Source organism: Diceros bicornis, chromosome 2 (genome assembly GCF_020826845.1).
Source record: "Diceros bicornis minor isolate mBicDic1 chromosome 2, mDicBic1.mat.cur, whole genome shotgun sequence".
Lineage (NCBI taxonomy): Eukaryota > Metazoa > Chordata > Mammalia > Perissodactyla > Rhinocerotidae > Diceros > Diceros bicornis.
In genome coordinates, this window is record NC_080741.1 from 90,741,321 (window position 1) to 90,768,096 (window position 26,776).

The window sequence follows — 26,776 nt, forward strand, 5'->3', positions numbered from 1 at the left end:
CCGAAAAGACCTGCTCACACTTACACTTACCAACGCTGTTGTTTTCATGGACTCTCTTCTTAAAAGCAGTTCATTCTCAACATACAACTGAAATTTCACAACGTTATAAACTATTATGATCTCAATAAAATAAAAAAATAAAAAGCAACTAGTTCATTCTCTGACAACAGCAGACGGTTAGAAAAGGTGAGGGCTTTAAACAAAGGTCCACACCCCTGTAGCCCCTCTACAACATATCTCAATTCAGAACATCTCAATATTTACCCCTCAAAAAACCGTTGCCCAAGAAAGGGCAGGCTGGCCACAGTCCCTCAGGCCGTGTTAATCTCCATGAGACACTTCCCTGGAACCAGTGCTCTCAACGTCCTGGGTCTGCTGCTCTGAAGATCTCTTGTTTTCACAAACACCCTAGGGTGATGCACCATGGTGAGAGCTGGGTTAAGGAATATGACTAATTTCTTGGAAAGTAGAAAAGGCAGTTGTGAAAGGAAAGGTGGACAGGAGAACATGTAAAACTCCTGGACTCAAACACACGTTCTCAGGCAATTCAATTTCAGGAACAATTACGTAGGATGATCTGAAAGCTGATTCCTTTAAAACTACCCGTGCCTGCCTCCCGTTGAAGGTATTCTCCTACACCCAAGGTCCTGGAACCCAGATTGGACACTGTCCAGTGGCGCTGTGAGAAGGCTGTGAGGGAAGAAGGCAGGGCAGGGAGAGGGGAACCTGAGCCCCACAGCGAGCTGAGCACCCACTGGCCCCGGCAGGCAGCCTCTGGACTCCTTGCTCAACAGAAAAAAACAACTTTACCTGACAGAGCCTTCAGGGCAGGCTGTTCTGTTACATGATCCCAAATGACACACCTTGCCATCTGGTAATGTGTCATGAACATTTGAGATGGCTCAAAATCACCTATACACTCCCTGCGTTAGCTAAGCAAGTCTCTCCATCTATGGATCCTTGAAGGCACTCTACAGCACACAGACGGTCTCCACAGGGAACCCTGCCATGACCACACGCCCCCAAGACCTCACGAGTGAAAGATGCCACGGCATTAAATGCAACAGGGCCAATTTAATTAATAATCAATCACACGAAAAGTAAAAAGCTCCTTTCCCACAGTGGAAATCCACAAACCTGTATATGGCAAGGTACTCTTCATACCGAACTGAATTTTGCTTCAATATTCTCTGCATTTATCCAAAATGTTGATTTGATTTTTGTTATAGAATTTTAAGCAGTGGAGACAGGAGAGAAGTGTAAATCCAATCAGCAAGTAAGCTTCTGGTAAGTAGACTTAAGCAGATAATTCCCATGTGGGCATTAAATAGCCAAGTGAGCAAGACTATGCAGCCACAGGGCCCTGCGCTCCCACGGACTCCTCCCTGAACTGCGGCACAGCACTCCCTTACCTCATGAAGCCGTGCTGAGAATTAAGTGACACCCACAGCAGAGCTGGCTCAGACCAAGTGCCCCCCACACACTGGCACTTCGCTGTGAAGACCTCTCGAAGATGCCCCTATGCTGACAGCTACAGAGTTCAGTGCCAACCCCCGACCTCTCATCCTCACCCAGGAGGGATCTGCACTGAGGAGGGCTCAGGCCTCAAGGACACTGTGTGGGCCCACTGTCCTCCACACCGCTGGCTCAGGTGCCCCACTTTCCCCCGCCTGTGCACAGGGGGTGGTGATAACTTTGGAGTCATGTGGTCTTTCTCTACCAGCATTCTTCCTCTGAACCACAGAACACAGCAAATGAAATGAGGGACTATTGTCCCAAAAATGGGAGATGTGATTCATTACGCATCAAGGACAGTGGAGGGCACTGGGACTTAATTCTCTCAGTTCCTGACGGGTCTAGTCTTACATAGCTATTAGGGAGACGTACTATAAAAATATATTTATTATTTATCCAAAGCACATGAAATCAGCAATTCAAAGAGATTTATGTACCCCTATGTTCATCGCAGTATCATTCAAAATAGCCAAGACTTGGAAGCAACCCAAGTGCCCATCAAGAGATCAATGGATAAAGAAGATGTGGTATAGATACACAAGGGAATACTACTCAGCCATAAAAAAGAGAAAATTGCGCCACTTGCAACAACACGGATGGACCTTGAGGGTATTATGCTAAGTGAAATACGCCAGACAGAGAAAGACAAACACCGTATGATTGCACTCATATGTGGAAGATAAACAAACACATGGATAAGGAAAACAGATGAGTGGTTACCAGAGAGGGAGGAGGTGGGGGAAGGCGAAAGGGGTAAAGGGGCACGTATGTACGGTGACAGATTAAAAACTAAACTATTTGTGGTGAACAGATGCAGTCTATACAGAAACTGATATATAACAATGTACCCTGAAATTTACACAATGTTATAAGCCAATACAATCTCAATAAAATAATTTAAAATATATACATACTTATTCACAAGGAAAAATATTCATGTTAATAGCAAAAATCAGATGAAAATATATGTACCATTTCTTTTAAAAAGTAGCATATGTAGTTTGCACACACAGGAAAATGTTTAACATCAGAACCTGAGAAGCGGTTTTCTCTGGGTGAAGGAGCTGCAGGGGAAAGTGCGTTAAAAACCCACCCTTACTTTTTCCAAAGAGTAAACCAACATTACTGGAACCGTTTCCTGCACGCTCATCCCTTGCTGAACGATTCCCGTCGGTCCCGTGTCCCGCCGGCCAGCTCTCCTCTAGGGCACTGCTGGGCTCTCACCAGCAACACTCCCCAGCAGGCCTAGACCCCAGCACAGCACTCGCCCACCCCACGATGTCTCTTTTTCGAAGCCTGCATGGAGATTGTCACTAAGTTATTCTTCCAGGTAAACTTATAACTGACAGGTGTTTTTTTCTTTTAAGTTACTTTGGGATTTTAAAGGAACTGCGTAAAAGATGTAAATTAACAATAAAAATTGAGTGTTTCCATCCAAGTACATGATAGGCCTCAAAGAGAATCTTACACAGGCCCCACATATTTGTCACTAGTGATTCGAGATACTTGATTACTTTTATTGACATTATGAGTGAAATCTATTTTTCAGTATTTTTTCCTTATTATTCTAATAGAAAAGCTACTAATTTGATATATGCAAATATTTATTGTGCAATTAGCTACCTATTTATCCCTCATATTTTTAATTAGAGTCAATTCCCTTAGGCTTTCTAGGCCTGATAATCATCACCGATAAGCAGTCATCTCCTCTTCCTATCTGATCACCTATTTTTCTCTAAACCTTCCATGAAAGTGTCCAACATGACTGCACTGTTAGTTTAGTTGCCTTTTATCCGGCCCGTACTGGGAACGTGTCTCCCTACAGAAAATGAAGGTGACTGTTAGTCTGACTTGCTATTATTAGGGAAATCTTTTTGGTTCCTAGTTGATTAAGATTTGTGATTTTTAAAATTCAGCAATGATGAATTTTTTGTGTGTGTGTGTGAGGAGATCAGCCCTGTGCTAACATCTGCCAATCCTTCTCTTTTTTTCCTGAGGAAGACTGGCCCTGGGCTAACATCCGTGCCCATCTTCCTCCACTTTATATGGGACGCCGCCACAGCATGGCCTGACAAGCAGTGCGTCGGTGCGCGCCCGGGATCTGAACCAGCGAATCCCGGGCCGCTGGAGTGGAGCGCGTGCACTTAACCACCTGCGCCACCAGGCCGGCCCCAGCAATGATGAATTTTATCAACTGCCTTGTTTGGCATCAGTGAAGATAATATGGTTCTCCTCTGGTCTTTGATGTGGCAAATCACGCTGACAGATGCCTAACCCCGACCCTCCCAAAACCCTAGACAAGCCCTCACCAGCTGGAGTTCACGTGCTAGTATTTCACCTGAGATGTCCATGTCCACTTCACTTGCTGACGGTGAGATAGTTTTCTTGTGTGTGTGCTGACAGGCCCAATGGAGCCTCTGGAGCCAGTCTGCCCTGGGTTCAACTCCTGGTCCAGTCACCCACTGGCTACATAGCCCCATCAAGTTCACCTCTCTGTGCCTCAGGTTCCTACTCCAGAAAAGGGGATATCAATCTACACGTCATCAGGTTGCTGTGAGGACTCCAGGAGCCAAGAGATGAAGGAGCTCAGAACAACGCCAGGACGCAGGAGCCTCCGTTAGCTGTTGTGCTTTTGTCAGGGTTAGCACTGGGTGTGCTGACTGAACGCTCTTATCTGAAACTTGTGCAGTGATCAGTGATCTGTTCGTGCCTTATGGTTCTTTCACCAAATACTGACTACATCTTCCCTACGCTAGATACTGTGCTATGATGGTGATCCTCACCACAGGGCTCACGACTGCTGGCTGTGTTCTAAGTCCAGGGACCTACAGACAAATCTACAATCCATATGCAAGGAGGAGGGAGTACAGGGTACACTGAGAACACCAAGAGGCCCCGAGCGAGGTCTGGGGATACAGAAGCGGCCACAACGCAGTCACTGCCCTTGAGAGCTGTTGACAGTTGGGGGATCAGTTAGGGTCCCACTGGGACCTCAGAAACATTCTAGGAATTGCACCCAGAGGGACTCCAGGCAGACCAAGGAGCAAACACCCTGGTCAGCACAGCAGGAAGGCACCACCATGCCAGATTCCAGAAGAGGGACAGCGCACAGGAGCCAGAACTACATCACGGGCTGCCCAGCAAGAACTGGGACAACAGCACAGACACAGCCATCATCAAACTCCTACCAAGGGAGAGTGCAGGCGAGGTCCTGGTTCCCTCTTCCTCGCTCTGCCTAATCTCCTGCCAATGCTCCCACTGGCCAACCCTGGCTGGGAGCCTGAGAAGCACGGTCTCCAGGGACATGACAGTCAAACTGGCACAGCTGGGAGGGGCGCAAATCCGACAATCCGCATGGAAAGGCTTAACAGGAGCTCCCAAAGCAACAGAGAAACGGGGGCAGGTGCGGGATAGAGGACATCCCCGGCACTCTTCAGAGCTCAGGACCACCAGAGCACGTGCTGGCCAGAGGACGGCAGGCCTGGGCTCCAAGGCTCAGCAAGCTCCGGTCTACACAGAGGGGACTCTGTCCTGAGGCACAGTTCTTACTTTTGTCAACTGAGCTCCAAGGGCCAGGGCCCTGAAACCACATACACACAAAGCTCTGCCATTATTTTCCTTATTTTGCTCCAACAAAATGTTGAATGAATGTACAGAAGTAGACACTGTGATGAGCAAAACATACATTTAATTAAACCTGTCACTGGGTCTTTTAGTCAGCCATGGGCTAAGCGTCTGGCAGGAGTCCTTTCATGTAATCCTCACAGCCAGCTCAATGGGCAGGTGCCATACTACACCCCTCTTACAGGAGAGGTCCGACGTTTGCCCAAGGCCACTGCAACTAGAGGAGCAGACTTCAGGCCCGTTCTTGACCCTGGACTTGGTGTTTGAATCCCGAGACTCTGCATCTCAGCACTGTCACCACAAGTCGCCTCATGAGACCAGCATGGAGAGCACAGCTCTCCTTTGTGTGGCACAGCCAATCATATTTTTTATGTTAAACAGAGGCCTCCTCCTCACAAGGGTTAGAGGGACCTCACCTGCCTTAGAGGGACTTTCAGCCAGGCTGCCGGAGTCAGACTTCCAAGCTCAGTCACTCAACAGCGAGGGGGGAAGACCGGAAGGGAACACAGAACGAGCTGGACCTGCAGGGAGAACAGGCGTCTGCCGAGGAGACAGAAAGGGAGCCGGGACACGCACTCCAGCAAGGAACAGCACAAGAAACCACATGAAGGCATCAAGTTAACAGAAACAAGAGTGACCCTTGACAGTAGAGGACAGGCCTGCATGACCGGGCCTGAGAGAATCCCTGTCACCCACTCACAGTCCAGGTACAGGACACCTCAACTCACAGCCCACTCACAGATGGGCACTCAGTTCTCCACCACCACGGCAAGAAGTTGGCTGCCACCACGCACTTTTACCCTGCTTTGGGAGATCTCTGGCTATGCCAGCCCTCAACCACAGATCTAGTCCAGGGACCAAAATGAACCTCGTGCTGAGGGAGCCATGACGAGAGACAAACATGGCCTTGCCCGCAAGTGTACCGCAGGGAGGTCCACTCTCCCACCAGCTGTTCAAGGCAGGACGCTGTGCTTACCCAAACCCTAACCTACCTGAGGGTTCTGCCCTCGGGAGGTGAAGGGCAGCGCTGCTGCAGCAACATCACCCCACATCTACAGCCAAGACAAGACCAGACCAGACCAGACGGCCCACGTCAGCGAGTCTGCCATCCGCTTTCCTCCCCATCACAGGCCACATCTGCCCCCAGTGTGCCTAAATGGGGCCCACGAGGTGTGAAAAAGCCCCCTGAGCGATTCTGACACCCATTTTCCTGTACAACCCCAGGGCAGGGTTTCTCCAGCTGCAGTCTAGACTCCCCACCCAAACCCACCCAGGGGCTTCACGACACTCAAGTTCACAAACCACTGCTTTTGGGTCTGATGTCCTTAGACAGAAACTCTGTGAATGTTACTAGAACTCTCTTCTGGCAACTGCTACAACTCCTGGTTAACTGACAGCCCCCACAAGGGCCTTCCTCCTACCCTCGTTCAGTGTGGCCCCTTCTGCTCTCTCCATGGCAGCAACAGGAAGAAATGGGAAGAATCTTGTGACTCAGACACCCAAAGATTTTTGTTTTAATGTAGAAAAAAAATTAGAAAAATTAGATCATTGACTTAAATTCAGGGCTTAATTCAGCCCAATCATTCCTTCAAACATTCCAGTGGTGTGCAGACTGAACCAGCGGCACCAAGCACAGTCGTCTCCCCTCGCCCTCCGCCCACATGTCCACCTCCCAGTGCTGGACAATCTGGCTGTGCTGGGGTCACAGGGGCCCCTGCCCCATACTGCCAGGCCCTTGCCTGTTCCCTCCTGCTCGCGTCCCCCCTTCTGGGAAGGGAAACTGATTCTAGACCACATGTCTCAGCATACAGGTGAGAGACCTGAGGAGCCCTCCCAAGTGCCACAGGGCCAACTCAAGAAACCTCCTCCAGGTGCTCCATCCCAGGCGGAATAACCAAAAATCCATAATCCTAACACTCAGAAAAGACCATTATCCATGCATTGATGTACACTCTACCATTTTTGTTTCTATGCAAATTCACACACAGATGTGTCTATCAACACACCCGGCTTTTCTTACAAACACGAACTTACCAAAAATATGCACAGAGTATGCAGCTTTATTGGTGGACTTTTGAGTTACAAATATTTAAGAATATATCTTTCCGCACTGAGCAGCAGCTGGCACACGGTAACTTCTCACAGATCTCTGGATATTTCCTTGAGATAAATTCTAAAAATGTTATTGCAAGACTGAACATTACGCCTATTTTTTGGCTCTTGAAAACATTACCAAGTGACCCTCCAGAAATGTCACACTGCATCCCCAGTGAGGCTGTCCCCAGCAAAGCCCGAGCACGCACTCTCCGTGCACCTGTGCCCGCTCCGCGTCTCCTCGCCTCTGAGGCCCAAGGGCACTCTGCTGCCCGGACCGTGGACGAGACCCTTCCTCGTGCTGGTCAGCCGCCTTCCGCAGTGCTTGCTCACGTCCTGTACCCGATTCTCCTCAGGGACATTCATCTTGCTATCATTTCACACTGTTTCTGCTCATTTAGAAACCTCTCAACGTCAAGCGATCTTCAAGGCCCGTGCCTCTGCTCCCCTCTGGGCATCCACCTCCCCTGAGCGGTGAGCCAGCTGGGCAGAGGAGCCTCAGCCGGCCAGCTGTAGAAGGGCTTTGTCTTAGGGTCACTGTGAGGACCGAACAGGAGCTAACAGATTAAGTGTTGGCTATGATTACAGGTTTCCACGCTTTTAAAAAACCTTAAACCTCTCATCTTCATTCTTTATCCTGTATGGAATTTTAATATTTTTTCCCCAAAAGCCATCGCTCATTTGCCGATACTTGGAAGAGCTACCTTTATACAAACACAAAGGCGCGTGGTCTTAGGTCTGCCTTTCGGTGTGCGTCACTCTGGTGTCCTGGCCTGCCTATGGGGCACCGGCACCACCACCATTTTAATTGTTCCATTTTAATTGTTGTAGCCTGTGAGACGGTGCAAATCCTCTATGCTAGTTTTTCTGTTTCCTGAGGAATCCTTGCCCACAGGTTCTTACACAAGTGCTCTGAAATCCCTGGAATTTTAAATGGAATGACTAACATTCTGTGGGAAGAGTTCACCTGCCTGCAATAATGACTTTTCTCACACCCCACAGCCGTCAGCAAATCTTGTCGGCTCTATCTTCAAGACAGGCCCAGGACTGATCTACTCTCCCCACTGCTCAGCCACTCTGGTCTCTCACCAGAGGACCGTGAGAAACCCCTACCTGCTCTCCTTGCCCCTTATGGTTTATTTTCCAAGAGCAGCTGGAATGATCCTTTAAAAAAATGTCACTTTTCTAATTATGCCTCTGATATTTTCCCATCTGACTCTGCATGAAAGTCCAAGTTCTGAGGACGACCTTGAGGCCCTCAACAGCATGGCCTCCTACCAGCTCTCTCAGCGCTCACCCAAAAACGCTCCCCTGAGCTTCTCACTCTGGCAACAAAGGCCTTTCTGCTGACAGCACCCTCCACCCTCAGAAGCTCACAAGGACTGTCCCTTCGCCCAGATCTGTCCACGCAGCTCCTGGCTCCCTTCCTCACCCCCGGCCAGTGTCGCCTTCTCTGTGAGGCCTCTGTCTACCCATTTAAGAGCACAAACCACCACAGACCCCTTTCCTTGTAGTGTTCACAGTTACCATTTGATTCCGTTTTCCTTGTTTATCGAATGCCCCCGCCCACCCCCGGAGGAATGCCAGCAGTGGTGTCTGTGCTCTTCACTGCTATGTCCCTGCTGGCACGGCCCTCTATCAAAGGGAAGGAGTCACCCCATGTGGGAGCATTCTCTCGAGCTCTGTCTCTTAGTCACGTTTGGTCATCTCCTCCATTTAGTTCTGCCCACCTGTGAAATTTCCTCCTGGATATTGTACAATTTTTGTTGCTATTGTGCATGAGGTTATTGTCTCCCATTGTATTTCCTAACTTGCTACTGCTGCCACACAGCATACTCCTGATGGTATACATTTATTTTATAACTGGCCACTTAAATATCTTCTATGTTCTACTCATTTTTCAGTTGATTCCTTCAGGGTTTCCAATAAACATTCAAATCATCTGTAAGTTATCATCTGTCTCCTCCCTATAGTTCTATCTTATTTCTTTTTTGGAGTTTAATTTCAACGTTAAGAACCTCCAGAACAACCTTAAATACTAATAACGGTAATGAAGTAACTCGTGCGTGCGTATGAACGCCTTTGGTAACTCACCACTAAGTATGATGCTGGCTCTGGGTCTGGACTACAAATTCTTTGTTACATTCCTATTTCCATCAGTAACGGAGATCAATTTTTAAAATACAGACTCTGTTGAGAAAACAAAGTTCTCCACTGCCCTATTATTGTGATAAACTGAGTAACAGACTTGCTAACATTAAATCATTCACAGGCTACCTGATTAAACCCCATTTGGTCAGAATATTAAATATACTGCCAGATCCTAAGTGTGTTTTATTGATAACATTCCCACCTGTTTTCATAAGCCATCAATCCATAGCTCTCCTTTTGGGGGTATCCTCATCAGGCTTTGGTATGCAGCTCATAGGAAGGTTCCCATTTTCCACCAAGCTCTGGAACAGTGTCCACCACACACATTCCATGGAGGAGTGGAATCTGTCTGTGTAACCACAGGACAGGCTTGAGCCTCGGAAATACTAACTTCACCCTCGGTTCTTGAACTGTTTATACTCTTATTTATGAATAATGGTGATTTGTTTTCCTGGAAAATTATGCATTTTGTTGCAAGTACTCCAATTTATTATCATATAGTTAATACTTTCCACTCAATCTGTGGAATTCACTTATGCTTTCTCTTTTTTGTTGGTAAAATTGCTCAGACTCAGGTAGAAACAGGCAAACTAAGGGCTATATCCACTTACAAATATTCCGTTTGGCCCACACAGAATGTTTTTTTAAATCTGAACAGGCTGTCACACACAAGCATCAAAATCCGGATTTCTGACTCTTCTTAGGTTTGTTCTTTTTCTATCTTGAAATAACAGCTTCCTTCTTCTTATTTAATAAAGTCATTTGCAACACAGACTTGCACCTGGGTAGCTTTGCCCCCATCTCCTACCTTCCATACACAACAACAATCAGCTGACATTCTGAGTGCTTCAAAGCACTTCCCTGTATCATCTCATCTATTCCCCACAAGACGCCTAAGTAGGTGCTTTTATTACCATTTTACAAAGGAGAAAACTGGAGCACAGAGAAGCTGCCTGCTCAAGAGCTCAAACTTATAACCACACAGCTTTTCATTTTTCTGCAAGTATTTGTAATCAGCCTTTATTATTTCTTCTACCCAAGAGTTTAGTAGGTTTTGTTTTCCAAGTAACTTTTATGTTCTATTTTACCACATTATGGTCAAAAACAGGTACTGCCAAGCTGTTTTGTTTTTCCTAAAGACTGTTAGGTTTTCCTGATGGCCTAACTGATTCAGTTTAATATCTAAATATTCCATCATCATGGAGGAGGATCTATTAAGTTAACTATTAATCCCACTATAGCATCTTTCGTATCTATTTCCTCTGCTTGATCTGCAAAATAATGAGTTAAATTAATCACTTCCAACATTGCTAGGTTTTTATTTATCCGATTCTCCTCTATTTCCATCAGTTTTTCCCTTAGATTGTTTAATATTATAAGTTCTCATATAAATATTCATATAGATGGTCACAAGTATTACAGTTCTGCTATTGATTATATGTGAACAGCAGCTAACAACAGGGAAAATCTTCTCTGTCCCAACTGTCTCTCTCTGAATTTTATACTTCTGATATCAGTATCAATCTCTGCTTTGTGATGTTTGTTTTGTGTTTTGTTTTACCTTGTCTTAATTTTAACCATCCTAAATATTCCCTCCAGGATGTGCCTCTTCTAGACAACATGTAGTTGGGATTTTGCTTTTTGACTCATTCAAAAAAGAGTCAGGGAGTCGCACATATTTCCATGTTTACCGTCACAGAGACACGTGGTTTGGCACTTACTGTCTCTTCTGGTGAGCACTGTACTTTCTTTGCTTTCCCTGCCCTTAGAGAGCAAAAAAGAACACATCCATCCATAGTTCTGCAGTTGGTTAAATTTATTTTTTTTAAAGCTTATTCTGCTAACTATCAACTTCAAGAATAAGTTTCTCTTTACGTTTCATGTTGAGAAAATATTCTTGGTTTACTCTAAAGGGAGAACCTCAATACTCAAGATAAAGAAAACAGCACAATTTTATTTTCTACACTCAGTAGCAACCCAATGGGAACAGTCTTGGATTTTAGACCCTATATCTTATTTTTTAAATGATTCAGATTGCACATTTTCTAAGAATCGACATGTGCACTTTAAAGGCACTTAACTACATTGACAACAATGAGGTCTTGACTGTGTCATTTAAACAAATGACTTAATTCTACCAACAGTCCTGTGACCCTGCAACTTCTCTGTTCTTTGACTTATTACACCACAATCCCAAAACCCACATTTTTCCCCCTAAGTTTAGTGCCAAAAATAATTTAGCAGTAAACACCTGACCTGAACTCATGTGAAGCTATTTATAATCTCAGTTGATCCCACTCACGGGAATATATTTCACTGAAAAATGCCGATGCAATAACTGGGTGTGTTAAGAAATAAAGAACATATGTACCACATCAGCATTCTAAAATGTGAAATATTCTGAATTCAAAACACAGCTAGCATGGGTTAATATGCATAAATATATTTCCTAGCACTGTCCACTGAAGCGAGCCTAGACGCAATGACACCCTGACAGCAATGAGCAACAAGCACACTGAGCACCCAGACCGTGGTTCCTAACACCATTCTCCCATAAAAGGAACAGGGCTCCTTGGAGAAGTGGTTGATTCTAGGGCTGCGGCAGGGATAATACGAGATGAGCCTGGAGGTGCCAGAAAGCAATGACGTGTCCTCCCAAAAAACCAGATGAGGCATGTTGAAAGGGCACAAGAACCCAACCAAAAGAGCTCCCAGTGGCCAAAGCTGGAACAATTTGAGCAGCAAAATAAATACTGATAATATTGATTATAATTCAATATTGATTATAATAACCTAAAGGATAAATAAATATCTTTGAGTCCATACTGCTATAACGGAATGAATAAATAAATGAGAAAAGTGACAGCTCTTTCTCACAGAAGAATTCTAATTAATAATGTACAAGAATGGGGGAAACAGAAAATCACCATTAGAACACCACAGTAATACCACAGGCAAATCCACCCTTTAGTGCTGAATTAGTGGGAGGTTTGAGGAGAAACAGGATGTTTGCACAATGTGTGGGAATGGATTAACTGTGCCCAAGGAGAGGTCTGGCCTTTGCCCCCAGCTCCTGGGAAGTAATCTCAAGGTCCTTGGGATGTCCTGCCTGGTAGGGGTGTCTCTGTTTACCTGGGGCCCTGGGTCACTCCAGAGAGTCTAACAATGTGACTTAGGTGGAGGCTTTGAGTCAGTGTCAGCTCAACCTGTGGAGGGGCTGGAGACTAAGCCAGCCACATGGAGAGGGTGCCATGTCTTTGCAATCAAGCCCTAATCAATGTCTGGACAGCAAGGCTTGGTTGGGTGAGCTCCCCTGATTGCCAATACTCTGTGTATGTCGTCACATGGTGGGAGAAGTTAGCACTGTCCACAACTCCAGGGAGAAGCCAACTGGATGCTTCACACTAGGAACTCTCCTGGAGCCTGTCCTAGGCCCCTCTTCCCTTGGCTGACTTTATTCTGTATTTTTTCACTGCAATAATCCATAACCGTAGTTTTGAGCCCTTCTAGAGAATTAGAGAACTTTAAGAGTGGTCTTGGAGACACTCGAACTTGCAGTTGGTGTCACAAGTAGGGGTCATCTTGTAGAACCCTGAGATTTGCACACCATCTCAGGGTATCCACCTCAAAATAAATACTAATTACAAAGAGAAAAATAGTAACGTCACAATGGAGAAACCTGGCAGACAACACCTTAACCCAGTGATCAAGGTTAGCATCACCTGTAATGTGTGGATTGCATAAGAGGCGATGAGAAGGGCACCTCACTCTGGCTCCAAAAGTCCATAACCTCAGTCTAATCAAGAGAAAGCAACAGACAGACCCAAAGGGAGGAACACTCCAGATTCATGGACCGGCACTCTTGAAAAGCATCATGGAAGGGTTGAGGGGCCCACACAGACTGCAGAAGACTAAAGAGTGGTGATAACCAAATGCAACCTGGTATCCTGGAACAGATAAGGGACACTAGTGGGAAACCAGCCCAATCCCAATAAACTCTGCAGACCAGGACTGTGAAGAGGACTGTGGCCTGGATCCCTTTTTAGCTTTGGTAAATGCACCATGACTGCGGGAGATGTTAACATGAGAGGAGGCTGGGTGAAGGGCACCACAACTGGAGGTCACAAACAGGTGACAATATGCATAGAGTGCTGCCTACTAGGGAAGCAATTTTTTCTGCAAGTCTAAAATTCTAGCAAAATAAAATGTCAGGTAGATAAACTCTGTTGGCCCCAAGGGTTTTGGAAAAGGGCTTATGGGCCTTATTTATATTCCTCTATCTCTTGGCTGGTTACAATACTTCAAGATGGCTTTTTGAGGAGATGTGGGGGGCGAAACGTAAGCCTTTGCACTTACAAGAAAATTCTTCCACTGCCTTCACATAATGAAAGCTGGATACTTGGCAGGTTCTAGATTTCTGTTTCCCTTAAAAGTCTATAAAATATTTAAATCAATATCTGTATAAAAATACTCTGACCACCATTGGAGAATGCTAAGAAACCAGCTTACTATTTTGAAAACTGATAAAGAGAAAGATACAGACATTTATCCTGACTTTTCTGTATGGACTGTACCTCAGGGTAAAGAGTGGATGAGAAGCTGCTCTTTACATAAGTACAGTAGTCCCCCTTATCCACAGTTTCAGTTACCTGTGGTCAACCTTGGTCTGAATATATTAAATGGAAAATTCCAGAAATAAACAATTCATAAGTTTTAAATTGCCCGCTGTTCTGAGTAGCGTGATGAAATCTCATGCTGTCTCGCCCAGGACATGAATCATCCCTCTGTCCAGCGTATGCACACTGTGTAACGCTACCTGGCCGTTAGTGACTTGGTAGCCATCTCAGTTATCAGATCGACTATCGAAGTATCACAGTGCTTGTGTTCAAGTCACCCTTATTTTACTTAAAAATGCCCCCAAGCGCAGGAGTAGTGATGCTGGCAATTCAGATATGCCAAAGAGAAGCTGTAAAGTTCTTCCTTTAAGTGAAAAGGTGAAAGTTCTTGACTTCATAAGGAAAGAAAATAAATTGTATGCTGAAGTTGCGAAGATCTATGGTAACAATGAATCTTCTTTCCGTGAAATTGTGAAGAAGGAAAAAGAAATTCGTGCTAGTTTTGCAGTTGCACCTCAAACTGCAAAAGTTACAGCCACAGTGCGTGGTAAGTGCTTAGTTAAGATGGAAAAGGCATTAAATTTGTGGGTGGAAGACATGAACAGAAAATGTGTCCCAAATGATGGCAAGATGGTCCGCCAGAAAGCTTGGAGCCTATACGAAGACTTTAGCAAGGGATCCCCTAAAATGAGTGACACCAAGGCATTTACTGCAAGTAAGGGATGGTTATACAGATTCAGGAATAGGTTTGAAAGAGAAAAAGACCACACTCACATAACTTCTGTTACATATATTGTTATAATCGTTCTATTTTATTATTATTGTTGTTAATCTCTTACTAGGCCTAATTTATAAATTAAACTTTATCATAGGTATGTATGTATAGAAAAAACATAGTAAATATAGGGTTCGGTACTATCTGTGGTTTCAGGCATCCAGTGGGGGTCTTGGAATGTATCCCCCTCAGACCAGGGGGGACTACTGTATCCTAGCTAGTAATGAAAAAGGAATGACAGAATATCATCTTTCTGCAACCCCTAAGGAATTACTAGATCCAGTCACTGGTTATCAACGGCTGCTAACAACACAGGACAGACTGACCACCAGACATCAGAGAGTCCCATCACCTGCAAAGCTGGTTTGCTAAACCCCCCACCTGCCCCCACAGAATCAAATTTCCATCAGATCAAGCCTCTAGATGTAATTACTAATTTATAGGAAACACAGAAGACAGAGGAACCTATTAAACTACACCACAGTGATGCAATCAGCAAAATCCAGACTGCTGACTCGACAGGACAAACCACCAGGTTCTTCAACAAAGACAGGGGAGAGAGACGGAAGGAGGAACCCACAGATATAAAAGAGACCTAAGAAACGCATCAACCAATAATAATATGTGACCCTTACTTGGATTCTGATTCGAACAGTTATAAAGACATTTATGGCATGGAGACAAGTGAAAACTTGAACACTTGCTAGATACTCATATTCAGGAAATACTGTTAATTTTTAAAGAAGTGATAATAGTAAGTGGCTATGTTTTTTAAGTGTCATTTTTTTTTAAAGATAATGTTGAAAAATTTATAAAAACAATAATAAAATAAAACTACCTCTATAGGTGCTACCTGAAGCAATGCAATGGATATAATAGGTATTATATACCTAAATATTCGCATATTCTTTTTCCTTCAGGCTGGAGATTATCTATCAGGCTAAATAAACGCATCTAGTTTCCTTCGCTAACTTTGCCTAATACGTGCTGAATTCTTTCATTCTATAAACTGCCAGCATCACCACCACCACCACCCTTTCTTTTATTAACTCTGCAAGTTCCATTTGGGCCCTTCGTGAGCTGTGGAGGTGACCCTTCCTCAGTCACAGTGAACACCAACATGCACAACATTTATCATAGGGCAGGATTTGCTTTAAGAAAACTGATTAACAGAAAACAGACTTATTATTATACTAAATGAAAAGCCATGATATTTGTAAGAACAGAAACATATAAAATTGTATTACTAATCCTACATACCCCTTGATATTTTTAAAATAAATTTTAGATAAATATAAAAGAGAAATGAAACATTCAAAATAACAATAAAAGAATTCACTGTTACCTTTACAAAAGGATTTACCGAAGTTTCCTTTAAGCACTGTGCCCACTATTCCATTTTCAGGACAGACGGACAGATGCATGAGGAGACAAACCAGCAGGTCTGGTCTGGCCCACTCAGTGTTAAAAATTCAAAAAAGTTGCTGACATTTTAAAATTAGAAGATTTCAACATAACTCGGATCTGGGTATCCATAATGACACATGCCACCAGGGGCTGGCTCCATGTAATGCTGGGGACAGTGGTAGCCATGTCCCCAAGGTCTTCCCAATGCCAAAGTCAGGGGCCAGCAGCCATTCAGGACCAGGTTCCCACCTTCGCTCATCTGACACCTGGCATTTGTTCTTTACCTTACCAGCCTGCCAGGTAACAGACACTGGTGTTTGCAACGACTAACTTTCACGCAGCTTTTTTAAGTAAGACAGATATATCCACACTGATGTGGGGAACTTTGCTAGTGATTTTTTTCTTAAGTTTACATAAAACCAAGGAGTTGATAAAAGGGCGTTCTTAGCATAAAAGGAACACACAGCACACAGAAACACTACTGTTCTGTGTGTTTCTTCTGTCCTGAAGTAACCTAAGGTGACTGGCAGCTCCCTCGCTCCCCAGCACTGCAGCACACACAGCCTCACCTGCGTTGCTCCCAGTTCCTTTCTGCTTTTTGTTCTTGGCTAGTTGAATGGCTCGGGAATCAGTTCTTGCTGAGCCCCCACTTTCCTGAGACCAAAGAAAAGGGTGTCAGTAACGCGATGCAAACAGCAAAGGAAGGGTAGCAAGGGAGCTAGTGACACGTACTAAGGCTGCTTCCTGAACAGGCAGAGTCCAGTACTCTGAGATCTCCAGAAAAGGCTCACAGAGAATCAAATGCTACATTCAATCACAGTGACAGCTAAATGAAATCAGAGTTGGAACAATATACATAATTTTATTATCCAGAGAAGCAAAGTTTATTCCTCCAAAGTCTAAAACATATTAAAATATTTTACACAGAAACTGTTATAAAATGAATTACATACTTCTCTGCTGTCTGAAACAAATAACCAGCCTTCCTCCAGTAATTCAGGACTAATTTACTGCAGCACTTCCCACATTTTTCAGAACATGCCACACAATCCTTATAAGGCAGAGCCGGGGAGGTCCTACCTCACACACCCACTGCAGAGGCCGCTCTGGCGGCAGGGGTGCGACTCAAAGTCTCATACACCAAGACAATAATTATGTTCCTGAATTCAGGAAGTTTACTGAGGGTGCCAAAGAGTACTCAAACAGGACTTCAACTGTTGTCAATTTGTGAATGTTTTATAAGAAAAGTTTAATACTCATCACTACAAAAAGAACAGCCCTCCACAGCTCGTGGCATACCTGTAACCCATTCACCACACACCATCTGTGCTCAGAGAATCGAGGCAGCCCAACGTCACACAGCTATCGAGAAAATGAACAAGGGGTCAGCATCAAGGTCATGGCATCATGGCAGCTCCTCCTGCCTCCACCCCCGTTATGGCTCCGGAGAGGCGGTGGCACCAGAGAACTACAGTTTCCCAAGGCACCAAGGCCCTGCACACAGGCACTGCCTCCCCACTTATCTCTGAGCCTCGGCCACCTCCCCTCCCGGCCCAGCCACCTGCCCACTTAGCAACCTCTGCAGCAGCCTAAGCAAAGGTTAGCAAGGGGAGCTATGCCGCCACCAAGCGAGATGCCGGAAGAGATGCACCAGAGACCTCGCTTCTCTCAGACTGAAAGAAATGAAAGCTGGCTCTATGGTAAATGGGTTACCACTTCCCTCACAACTGATTCTAATTCAAAGGATTTCATGTTTTAAAAAAAATTGTGGTAAAATAAGATTTAACATTTTGAACATCACCATCAAATTGAACCTGTACCACAAAGAAAAAACCTATTTGATCATTCCCATCTGAGACAGAGGAAAAAGTCAGACTCTTTCCTAAGACTCTTCAATTAAATTATTTTAAATTAAATTATATTAAATGTATAACTGGCATAAATATCATTAAAGTATATTAACTGTCAGCCTCAAAATTGGAGAAGTATTCTTATAACCCTCCAGAAACAAAGGCTCACAAACCACTCCCTTTTTTCTCCTTAATTCTAATTTAAAAAAAATTTGTGTGTGTGGTTTTAAAGTTTCCATTAAACCTTTAAAGACAGTTGATGTCACGATTCCTCTTCCTCTGGTCATTAGTAAGTTTAAGGACTTGTTATTATGTGAAAAACACAAAGGCAGAACATTTCAACAGTATGAAATACCCCAATTTTTTTTCAAGAAAAGAAACACATTATCACAGAATCAAATAACTCAAAAGGACTTTAGAAATCATCTAGCCAAACCCCCTCACTTTAGAAATAAATGAGAATTTAAGGCTCAGACAGGGTAAGTGATTTGCTCAAGGTTATAAAAATTAGTCAGTTCGACTCAAGATCAGGATTCAGACTTCCAGACTTGTAGTCCAGGGCTCGTCCTTTTGCAACCAGTAAGAAATGTCTGCGCGTTAAGTGATTAATCCAGAACATTCTCAAAATCGAGTGTAAAAGAAGTGAGCTACACGGTGGTGAGCGAACATAGCACTTCATACCAAATATAAGTTGCCGGTCCCTGCACTGAGCCCCGCATCTCTCTGAGGACAGGGCTTCTCCGCAGAGCTGGAGAGCACAGTCGGGGACGCCCCTCTGCTGCATTCTTGCTGCCTGACAGCCTCAGGGCCAGGAGGCCAGGCCGGCTCCACTTTGATCGGAGCCAGCAGCTCTGGGACACCGGTGTTTCCCTGGGGAGCACTTGAAGAGATCAGTGTGGTGGAGTTAGCTGCTAAATTACTGCTGGAGGTCAATGCCCCCGGGTCCGGACCCAAGTTCTTCACAGGCAGAGCTACCAGACAGCCTAGTGCTCCTGCACTTACAGTCTGCACATCCTCCATACTGAAGCTGCTTTGCTGAAGAACTGTGGACGCTGTCCCGAGAACAAGAGGGCTGTCCAGGCTTGGAGGAGTGTCACTGTGGGCCACCAAGACCAGTGGGTCCACTGGCCCTAAGGAACTATTATTAGCAGGGAGGTGCCTCCCAAGAGAGGAGCTCACAGAAGTTACGTCGATAGTCAGGATTCCGGAGTTCAGTGCCTCGTCTGAGGCCCCCACTGCACTACCCCCGTCGCCAGGTGCGTCGGAGAAGAGCGCCGCCAGGTCTATGTTGTTGAGCTCGCTTTGGCCTGGGCTGCCCAGTTCACTGCTGGGCGTCAGAGAACTCGGAGCTCCTAGCTGAGGGAAGAGATCTGAAAAACGAATGAACAGTCTAGTTATTCGAGGACCTCAGAGGACTAACATGTTTTGCGTGTGCTCATGATGTTAGCAAGCGACCCATCAAGGCAACATCTACTGTCCTCTTCTAAACCTGCCACCTGGCACGGGGAAGGTCGCCGCACACTGAATGAAGGAACTACTTGATGACTGTGAGGCATTTTACACACATTGTCTTAAACCCTTGAGACGACAGGGATTCCTCCAGACAGAAATGACTCAAGAAACTAAATAACATTTCTTAAAGTCACATTAACTGGTTAACAGGAAGAAGCAAGACTTGAATCCATGTCTTTCTGGCTTCAAATCCTATAAGTTTTCTGCTATACCACAATAGCTACCCCTAAGAAGACTAAAACTTTCCATGGAATACAAATCTTCAGAGGTCGGACACAAGCTGAACTCTGGTTCTGGGGATATTTTTGGAATCAGTTTGTGTCAGCTCGTGTCTCATCAAACTCTATGCCCCACTCCACAACTAGCTGCCACTCCACAATGGATTTGAGTCATCTGGGAGTGATCAGTGGGGAAAAACTGGCCTGTGGGCCTGACTCTGGACGGGGATCAAGGCCCCAGCTCAAGGGAGTCGCAGACAACTGGACATCAGGTGCCCCCAGCAGCTCTGGAGTGGTGTCCTTCCTCCATGGCACTTCTCTGGAAGGCAACCCCTCCCCGCCAATGTGGTATTTCCAACCTCTAATACACCCCTCCCCCAGGCCATGACCACCTTGAGGGTACAGACTGTCTGACCCATCTTTGTCCTTCAGCACCAGGTACAGTGCCTGGCTCTTAAGCAACAGTTAATGATTACAGTATAAATAATTCATTCAGTTTTAATTGTTGGCCTTAACACGCTTCAAATGTCTGTTATTCAATAAAGTAATTTAATAATCAGAATACCCTTGGTGTACATTAATGTACAGTAGTGTACATTAACATACTTAAAAAAAATTTCAATGAGTACTCAAGTTAGGGGTTTATACACCAGTACACCCAATCGTCCCAAACCCTAGGACTCTTCAAGCACCAAGCAAACAGGAATATGGGAGCACAAAGACTTTAGGCAAAGGAGCCCAGCAAGGCCTTGACGCTAGTCTTTCCCCAAAAATCTTCACCTGCAGCTTCTAGAATGTGCCAGTGCCCACCCAAAGGGAAAAGGCTCTCGCAGGTCTCTGGCTCTACTCCACCCATACCAACTGTCAGATAATCCCAAACTCATACTTTCCAGTGGTGGATGCCTGGTCAGAGTGCCTACTGTATTTCTAATGCAAACCTATGAAAGAAATCTATTCTAGACCCCTCAAAAATAAAAAACCAGATTCAGAATATACCTTTAGTTGTCACATTACTTCAAAGTTTAAAAATAGGATCAATATGTTATTGCTTCTTCAACAAGTATCTCTTAGTACCAATGAAACATTTCAAAAGAAAATGGCAGTGATTCTTTGTAGAAATGAAATATGGAAAACTATGTCACTTTCCCAAAACTTTCCCCAAAATTCCCTTGACTATCTTGAAGATTCAGTTCCCTATGAAAAGATTAAGAATAAACATCTCAGTGCAAATAGAGATACCAGTTCACTCATAAATTTCCTATTTAGCATTTCATTAATTCCACAAATATTTACTGGAGACCTGCTAAGCGCAAGGGCCAGATAGCCAAAAACCATTAAATAAACATTAATTAACAGAGCCTCGCTCTAGCACTTCCTTGCCTGTAAGACCTCGGGCAAGTCCTTCTCCTCTCCACCTCGGTTACAGAGCTGTAAGCACCCCCACCCTAGGACCACTGTGAGGGGAACTCAAACAGCCAATCCAGGGCCTGGCAGAGCCCCTGACAGGTGGTCCACGATACATGGACGCTCCCAAGCACCTATGTCTCAGGAGGCAAGCACTGGAACAACACCTGGTCATCTACCCTGATAAGTGGCAGGGAAGAGCGACACACAAGTAAGTCAACGTCACATCATAAATGCAAGCACAGGAGACAGAGGCACTACAGAAGCATCTAAGAGGTTTTCACACCCAGTCGGAGATGAAGGAAAGCTCATGTGGAATAAACGATGCCGCTGCTGACTTGAATAGGCCAGGTTAGGAAGCGGAACAGCAGAGCAAAGGGCAGGTCCGGGTATGTGGCATTACTGAGCACCAGCTCAGGGCTGGGGAGAGTGGGAATCAGCTGTAGAGACAGAGGCAGGCACCCAATCAGTTAAGGAAAGCACTTCAAAGACAAGGCAGGTATCAGACGGTCAGAGGCAAGAAGTGGCAGGACAGAGTCCAAGACAGGACACTAGGCTTGGCAGCCATGGTGCACGGGCTAGTAAGGCTTCACTGTACTAGATTAATTTAACCTATGAACTGGACAACTTCTGAAAGGTGCTAAGGAAGGAACACGACGCTTTTGCTTCTCTGACATGTGTTAAGCTTACATATCTCTGTAGCGCTCTAAGAGGGACATAAATCGAGCAGACCTGGGCGCCGGCTGTGCTGTCTGACCACATGCGCTTTCATGCTGTGCTTGGAGGTGAAGAGTCGGTTACAGCTGGAGATCGGGCAGCGGCTCTTCGGAGCACCCACGTCCTGTAGGTGTTTCTTGGAGTGGATGTAGAGACTGCTGCGAGCGGAGAATCTCGCACAGCACCCTGGAACAATACTGAATGTTAAACCTGAGGATTACCAAGGAACCAGTGTCAACATTTCCTCCTGACATCAGAATCGTAAGACAAGGCATGGCTTACAGCTTTGCATGGCCAATGCTTTGGCCACTGGCAAGGGACATCCACCAAATATCCCTCAGAGCAGGATGACAAGGAATTAAATTCAAAAGCAAACTCTGTTTTTAAAAGGATATTTGAGGGCCGGCCCCATGGCTTAGTGGTTGAGTGCGTGCGCTCCACTACTGGCGGCCCGGGTTCGGATCCCGGGCGCACACCGACTCACCACTTCTCCGGCCATGCTGAGACCGCATCCCACATAGAGCAACTAGAAGGATGTGCAACTATGACATACAACTATCTACTGGGGCTTTGGGGAGAAGAAAAAAAAAAAAAGGAGGAGGATTGGCAATAGATGTTAGCTCAGAGCCAGTCTTCCTCAGCAAAAAGAGGAGGATTAGCACGGATGTTAGCTCAGGGCTGATCTTCCTCACAAAAAAAAAAAAAAGGATATTTGATGTCCCACATGGGTTGTGTATAAGACGCGTAACCTTGACAAGTTAACTTGGAGCCTGTTTCTTCACTCACTACATAGGGCTGCTGGGAAGATGAAGACAAATTAAGTGTTTAACAACTCCTTCAACGTTCAAGCACTAAAAATTTATACTAATCATCTGTATTACGCTACTGCTATAAAGACAACTGTAATCCTATGACATTTAGAGTTGGAAACTATCTCAAGAGATCACCAAAGCCAATTCCTCTCATTTCACCACTGAGAAACTGATGCCCAGAGGGACCAAGCAAACAGTCTGAGGGGCATGAGTGGAGCCTGAAGCTGGCACTGCCTTGCTGACTGACTAGTGAACTGCTCAGCCACAGTCAGTGAGACCACAGACCTGCACGTGTGTGTCAGAAGGAAAACAAGACAAATTCAGAAGCACAGCCCCCTTCCTTCACACCCTGATTCCCCACTCTTGGAGCCCTCCACGTGGGGACAGCAGAGGGGAAGCAGGGCTCTGGGCAGCTACATGCCTGTGAGCTGGTAGGGACATGTCAAGCACCAGCTGTCATAGCAAAGGGCAGAATAAACCAGTGCTAGTGCTGTGAAGTGTTCTGGAAGCAGAGGACACAGGGTACCTCCTGAGAGCAAAAAAGGTCTCAAGAGACAGGTAGCATTTAGGTGACGGGGCCTTGACAAGTGGTAGAGCAACCCACAGCAGAGCAGAAGGGCGTCCAGGCCAAGGGAGCTGCCAATCTCTGGCACAGAAGCCACGAGCACAGCAGGGCAGGGTGGGCAGAGCCTGGGCTCTGAAGCTAGTGTAACTGGACCCAACTCCAGCTGAGCCCCCTCCTAGCTGTGTGGCCTTATTGATCCTCTCTGGACCTCCTTTTTCTCTTTCATAAAGTGGGAATGACACTGACTTCACAGGGCTTACAAGGACTAAATGGAACAATATCAACTAGAGTACTCGCACAGCGCCTGAGAAAGTGGAAAAGAGCATTGTTCTGCTTATGGCACCTTCTCGGGGCTGCAAGGTGGCAGTGCTGGTGTCCAGGGCCTGGACGAGGGCTATTTTAGGAAAAAAGGCTACATACACGGGAAAGGGCCAAATGAGTAAGGGCTTTGGCTGCCTCTGAGAGGAGTTCTGAACTTATTTCGTTTTCAAAGCTTCAAACTTGTTTCCAGGTCAGGCTCCTGACAGAACATTTGGAAAACACAAGAGAGAGAGGAGACACCTGCAGTCTCACCCAAGGTGCACTGTCCACAGGGCGTGGGAGCACCCTGCACCTGCAATGTCCCTGACTCCCTCTTTCAGCTAGGACTCCTCAGCATGGATTTCTAGAGGCAAATCAGAGCAGAGGCGCTGAATGTACCTTTTACCAAACTGCTTTTGCAAGGACAGGGAACAACCACAATAGGGACGTCCACCACACTCTTGCCAGCAATGAGTTCCCATTTAAAAAAATATTTGCTAATTCAATAGGGAACAAAATCTATTTCATTTTAACTTTTATTTCCTTTGATGACCAGGAGCGTGGCTATTTTTCCACGTGTGTTAATGGCTGTCTTTCCCTAACTGCAACATAAACTGAGATTTGTGTCAGATCCTTACAAATCAAAGATATTAATCAACAGCACCCCACATTTATACCAAGTTACCCCGACCCAGGGGCAGAGGCAGCCCATCAGTGACAAACTTCCCTCCAAACCCCAACTCCACGGAAATCTGCTCAACTCACATATTTACATGATGACCACACATCTACCAACCTTGACTCCATGTGAGGCACTCCACGACATTCTAGACATGCAGAGATACCCCCACATGTGCCTGGAGAAGCTCCCATCACACACAGGCTGTCCTCAGTCCCCCATCCTGCCCTCCCTCACATACACTGCTACCATACAGCCCCACCTCCTCTTCTCCTCCTGTTACTATGGAAAAGGCGGATGGTAGTTGTTTTTTAACTTTTTATTATGGAACATTTCAAACATCTACAAATGCAGAGAAAATAGTATAATCACCTAGACTGAAGAATGATCAATTCTCAGCCAATCCAAAGACGGGTTCTGGGGTCCCTCCACCAGACTCCTGCCTTCACCTCCATTCCCTTGAGAAAAACACTCTCAAGAGATCACTGCCCAATCACCCCTCTCCCATTATCCGCATCTCTCTACCAGCACCTCAACACCTGGACTTGCTCAAAGTTCTCAAGGTTGTAGTTATCAAAAGGCAAAAACGAACAGTCCCTCCTCTGTAGCCAGCTCTGCCCTTTCCTGTTTCCTTCAATCACCTCTAGAAGGGTCAGCACAGCTGCCCCCTGCCTCGCCTTACCCACCTCTCAGGGCACTAGAGCAGGGCTTTGCCCAAGCTACTCCACCCAAGCTCGAACCTCGCTCCGCAAGACCCCATGAGCTTCCAGAGGAGTCCACGCACACCCCTCACCCTCCCACAGCACCCCAGCACTGGGGACTGACTCCCCTCCTTTCCCAAACATCCTCCTCTGGGCTTCAGTGCCACCAGCTCTACCTCTCGACGTTCCTTCTCAGCCCCTCCCAGGGTTCCCCTGCTACTTTTCCCCCTGAATGTGTGACAGTCCCCAGGGTTTGGTTCTACGCCTTTTTATTTATAATTGTAACAGCAGCAGTAGGGAACATTTACTGATGTTTTTATACGCCTTAATTAAACTTAGTCAGTAATCGAACCCTCACAACAGCCCTATGAGGTTTTATTACCACTTTGCAGACGAGGAAAAGAGGCACAGAGCTTGAGCTGCTCGTCCAAGCTCTCAGAGCTGCTTCAGTGGCAGACTTGAAATCGGAACCCAGGCAGTCTGACTCGAGCATTCACGCCTTTATTCACTACACCACACTGCCTCTCTCCAGCTGACAGTGTTTCTCGAGAAGGACTTCCCCTGCCACGGCTTAACCCATCACTGGTGTGCTCCTAGCACACCTGCTCACCCCGCCCCAGCAGTATATGCCCCACCTTCTGAGCATCTGAACTTAGCAAGCCCGTGGACACGTAAAGTGCAGCATGTCCAAGCCAAACGCCTCTTTTTCCAACCACCTGCCCTGTGTCCCGGTCTCAACTGAGATACTGACCCCAACCACTGCCTCTCCCACAAGGCCCATCTTCCAAATCTGTCACCAAACACAGTTAATCCTAACTCCTCTCTCTCGTCTATGCCTTCTCTGCCTTGCCACCGCCAAACCCCAGCCCAGGCACCAGGAAACCAGACTGAGCCTAAATGCAAATAGGATCCCATGACTCCTCTGCCTCCAGCACTCAGCCTGCTGCTCTTGCAGCTCTGGGAGATGTCCCCATGCTGGCCTTTTTGTCTCCACCACCCCCGGCTAGCTCTTCTCACTCTTCGACTGACTGGGAGGCCATTCCCATGCCTCCATGCCTGCGGAACAGCTGGGTGACCTCCTCTGTGCCCCACAGCACGCAGCATGTTATCTGTCTACCTGTCGCTCCCCACTTGGAGCTCTGATGAGAGGAGGAACTGTGTCTCGGTCATACCATCTGTGTTACATTCATTACATTCCAGGAAGTGGTCTCAGCTTCAAATGGGTCTTTATTATCCCCTTTTCCAGAGAAGGAAACTGAGGCCCACAGAGGCTTGCCTGAGGTCACCAACTTAAGGAGGGCTGGAGCCAGGACACAATTCACAGCCCTAGACTGACCTGCATCCACCACCCCAGTGCATCTGCTGCACTAGAGCAGGGCCAGCACGAACAGGCCACGGACAGACTTTTGGTGAATAAATCAGGCCTTCGGTGTTTTAGAGGAAAAAACTCCCCAATATCCTTTTAAAAAAGCCAGCCTAGCTTTACTGCCGTCCAATTGCAGCATGAGCAGCTACCATTTACTGAGTCCGTGATACGTGCCAGATGCAAAAGAGGCATTTCGCCATGTTATTTCACCTAATCCTTACAGGCACCAAATTAAACAGGGAACTAAGTAGAGCCACAGATCTAGCGAGTGCACCGCAGGGCCACGAGTCAAATCAGGTCTGCTTCTGAAGTCTGTTCTTCTCGATACACTGCTCCCAGATAAAGCACTGACCTAAAAACCAGCCAAGGAAATCTAGTGCTGCAACTCACACTCGCCTTGTCTTTAAGCAACTAAAACTCACCTTTAAACAACTTCAACTTACAACTTCAACTTACAACATCAACGTGGA

At 45.9% G+C, this 26,776-nt stretch overlaps 1 protein-coding gene across 4 annotated transcripts in view; it reads right to left on the reverse strand.

The window, feature by feature from the left end:
* Positions 1–26,776, reverse strand: part of ZXDC (ZXD family zinc finger C) — a 40,485-nt gene that overhangs the window by 8,754 nt on the left and 4,955 nt on the right. For 2 of the 4 annotated variants that reach the window (XM_058566587.1, XM_058566569.1), the window contains exons 5-8: positions 21,899–22,069; positions 18,714–19,402; positions 17,482–17,544; positions 16,752–16,836 (exon numbers count right to left, since the gene is read on the reverse strand). In XM_058566587.1, coding sequence (XP_058422570.1) covers positions 16,752–16,836; positions 17,482–17,544; positions 18,714–19,402; positions 21,899–22,069 — 1,008 coding nt within the window. The remainder of the gene's footprint in view (positions 1–16,751; positions 16,837–17,481; positions 17,545–18,713; positions 19,403–21,898; positions 22,070–26,776) is intronic. The other 2 variants (XM_058566595.1, XM_058566578.1) reach the window with 2 other exon arrangements.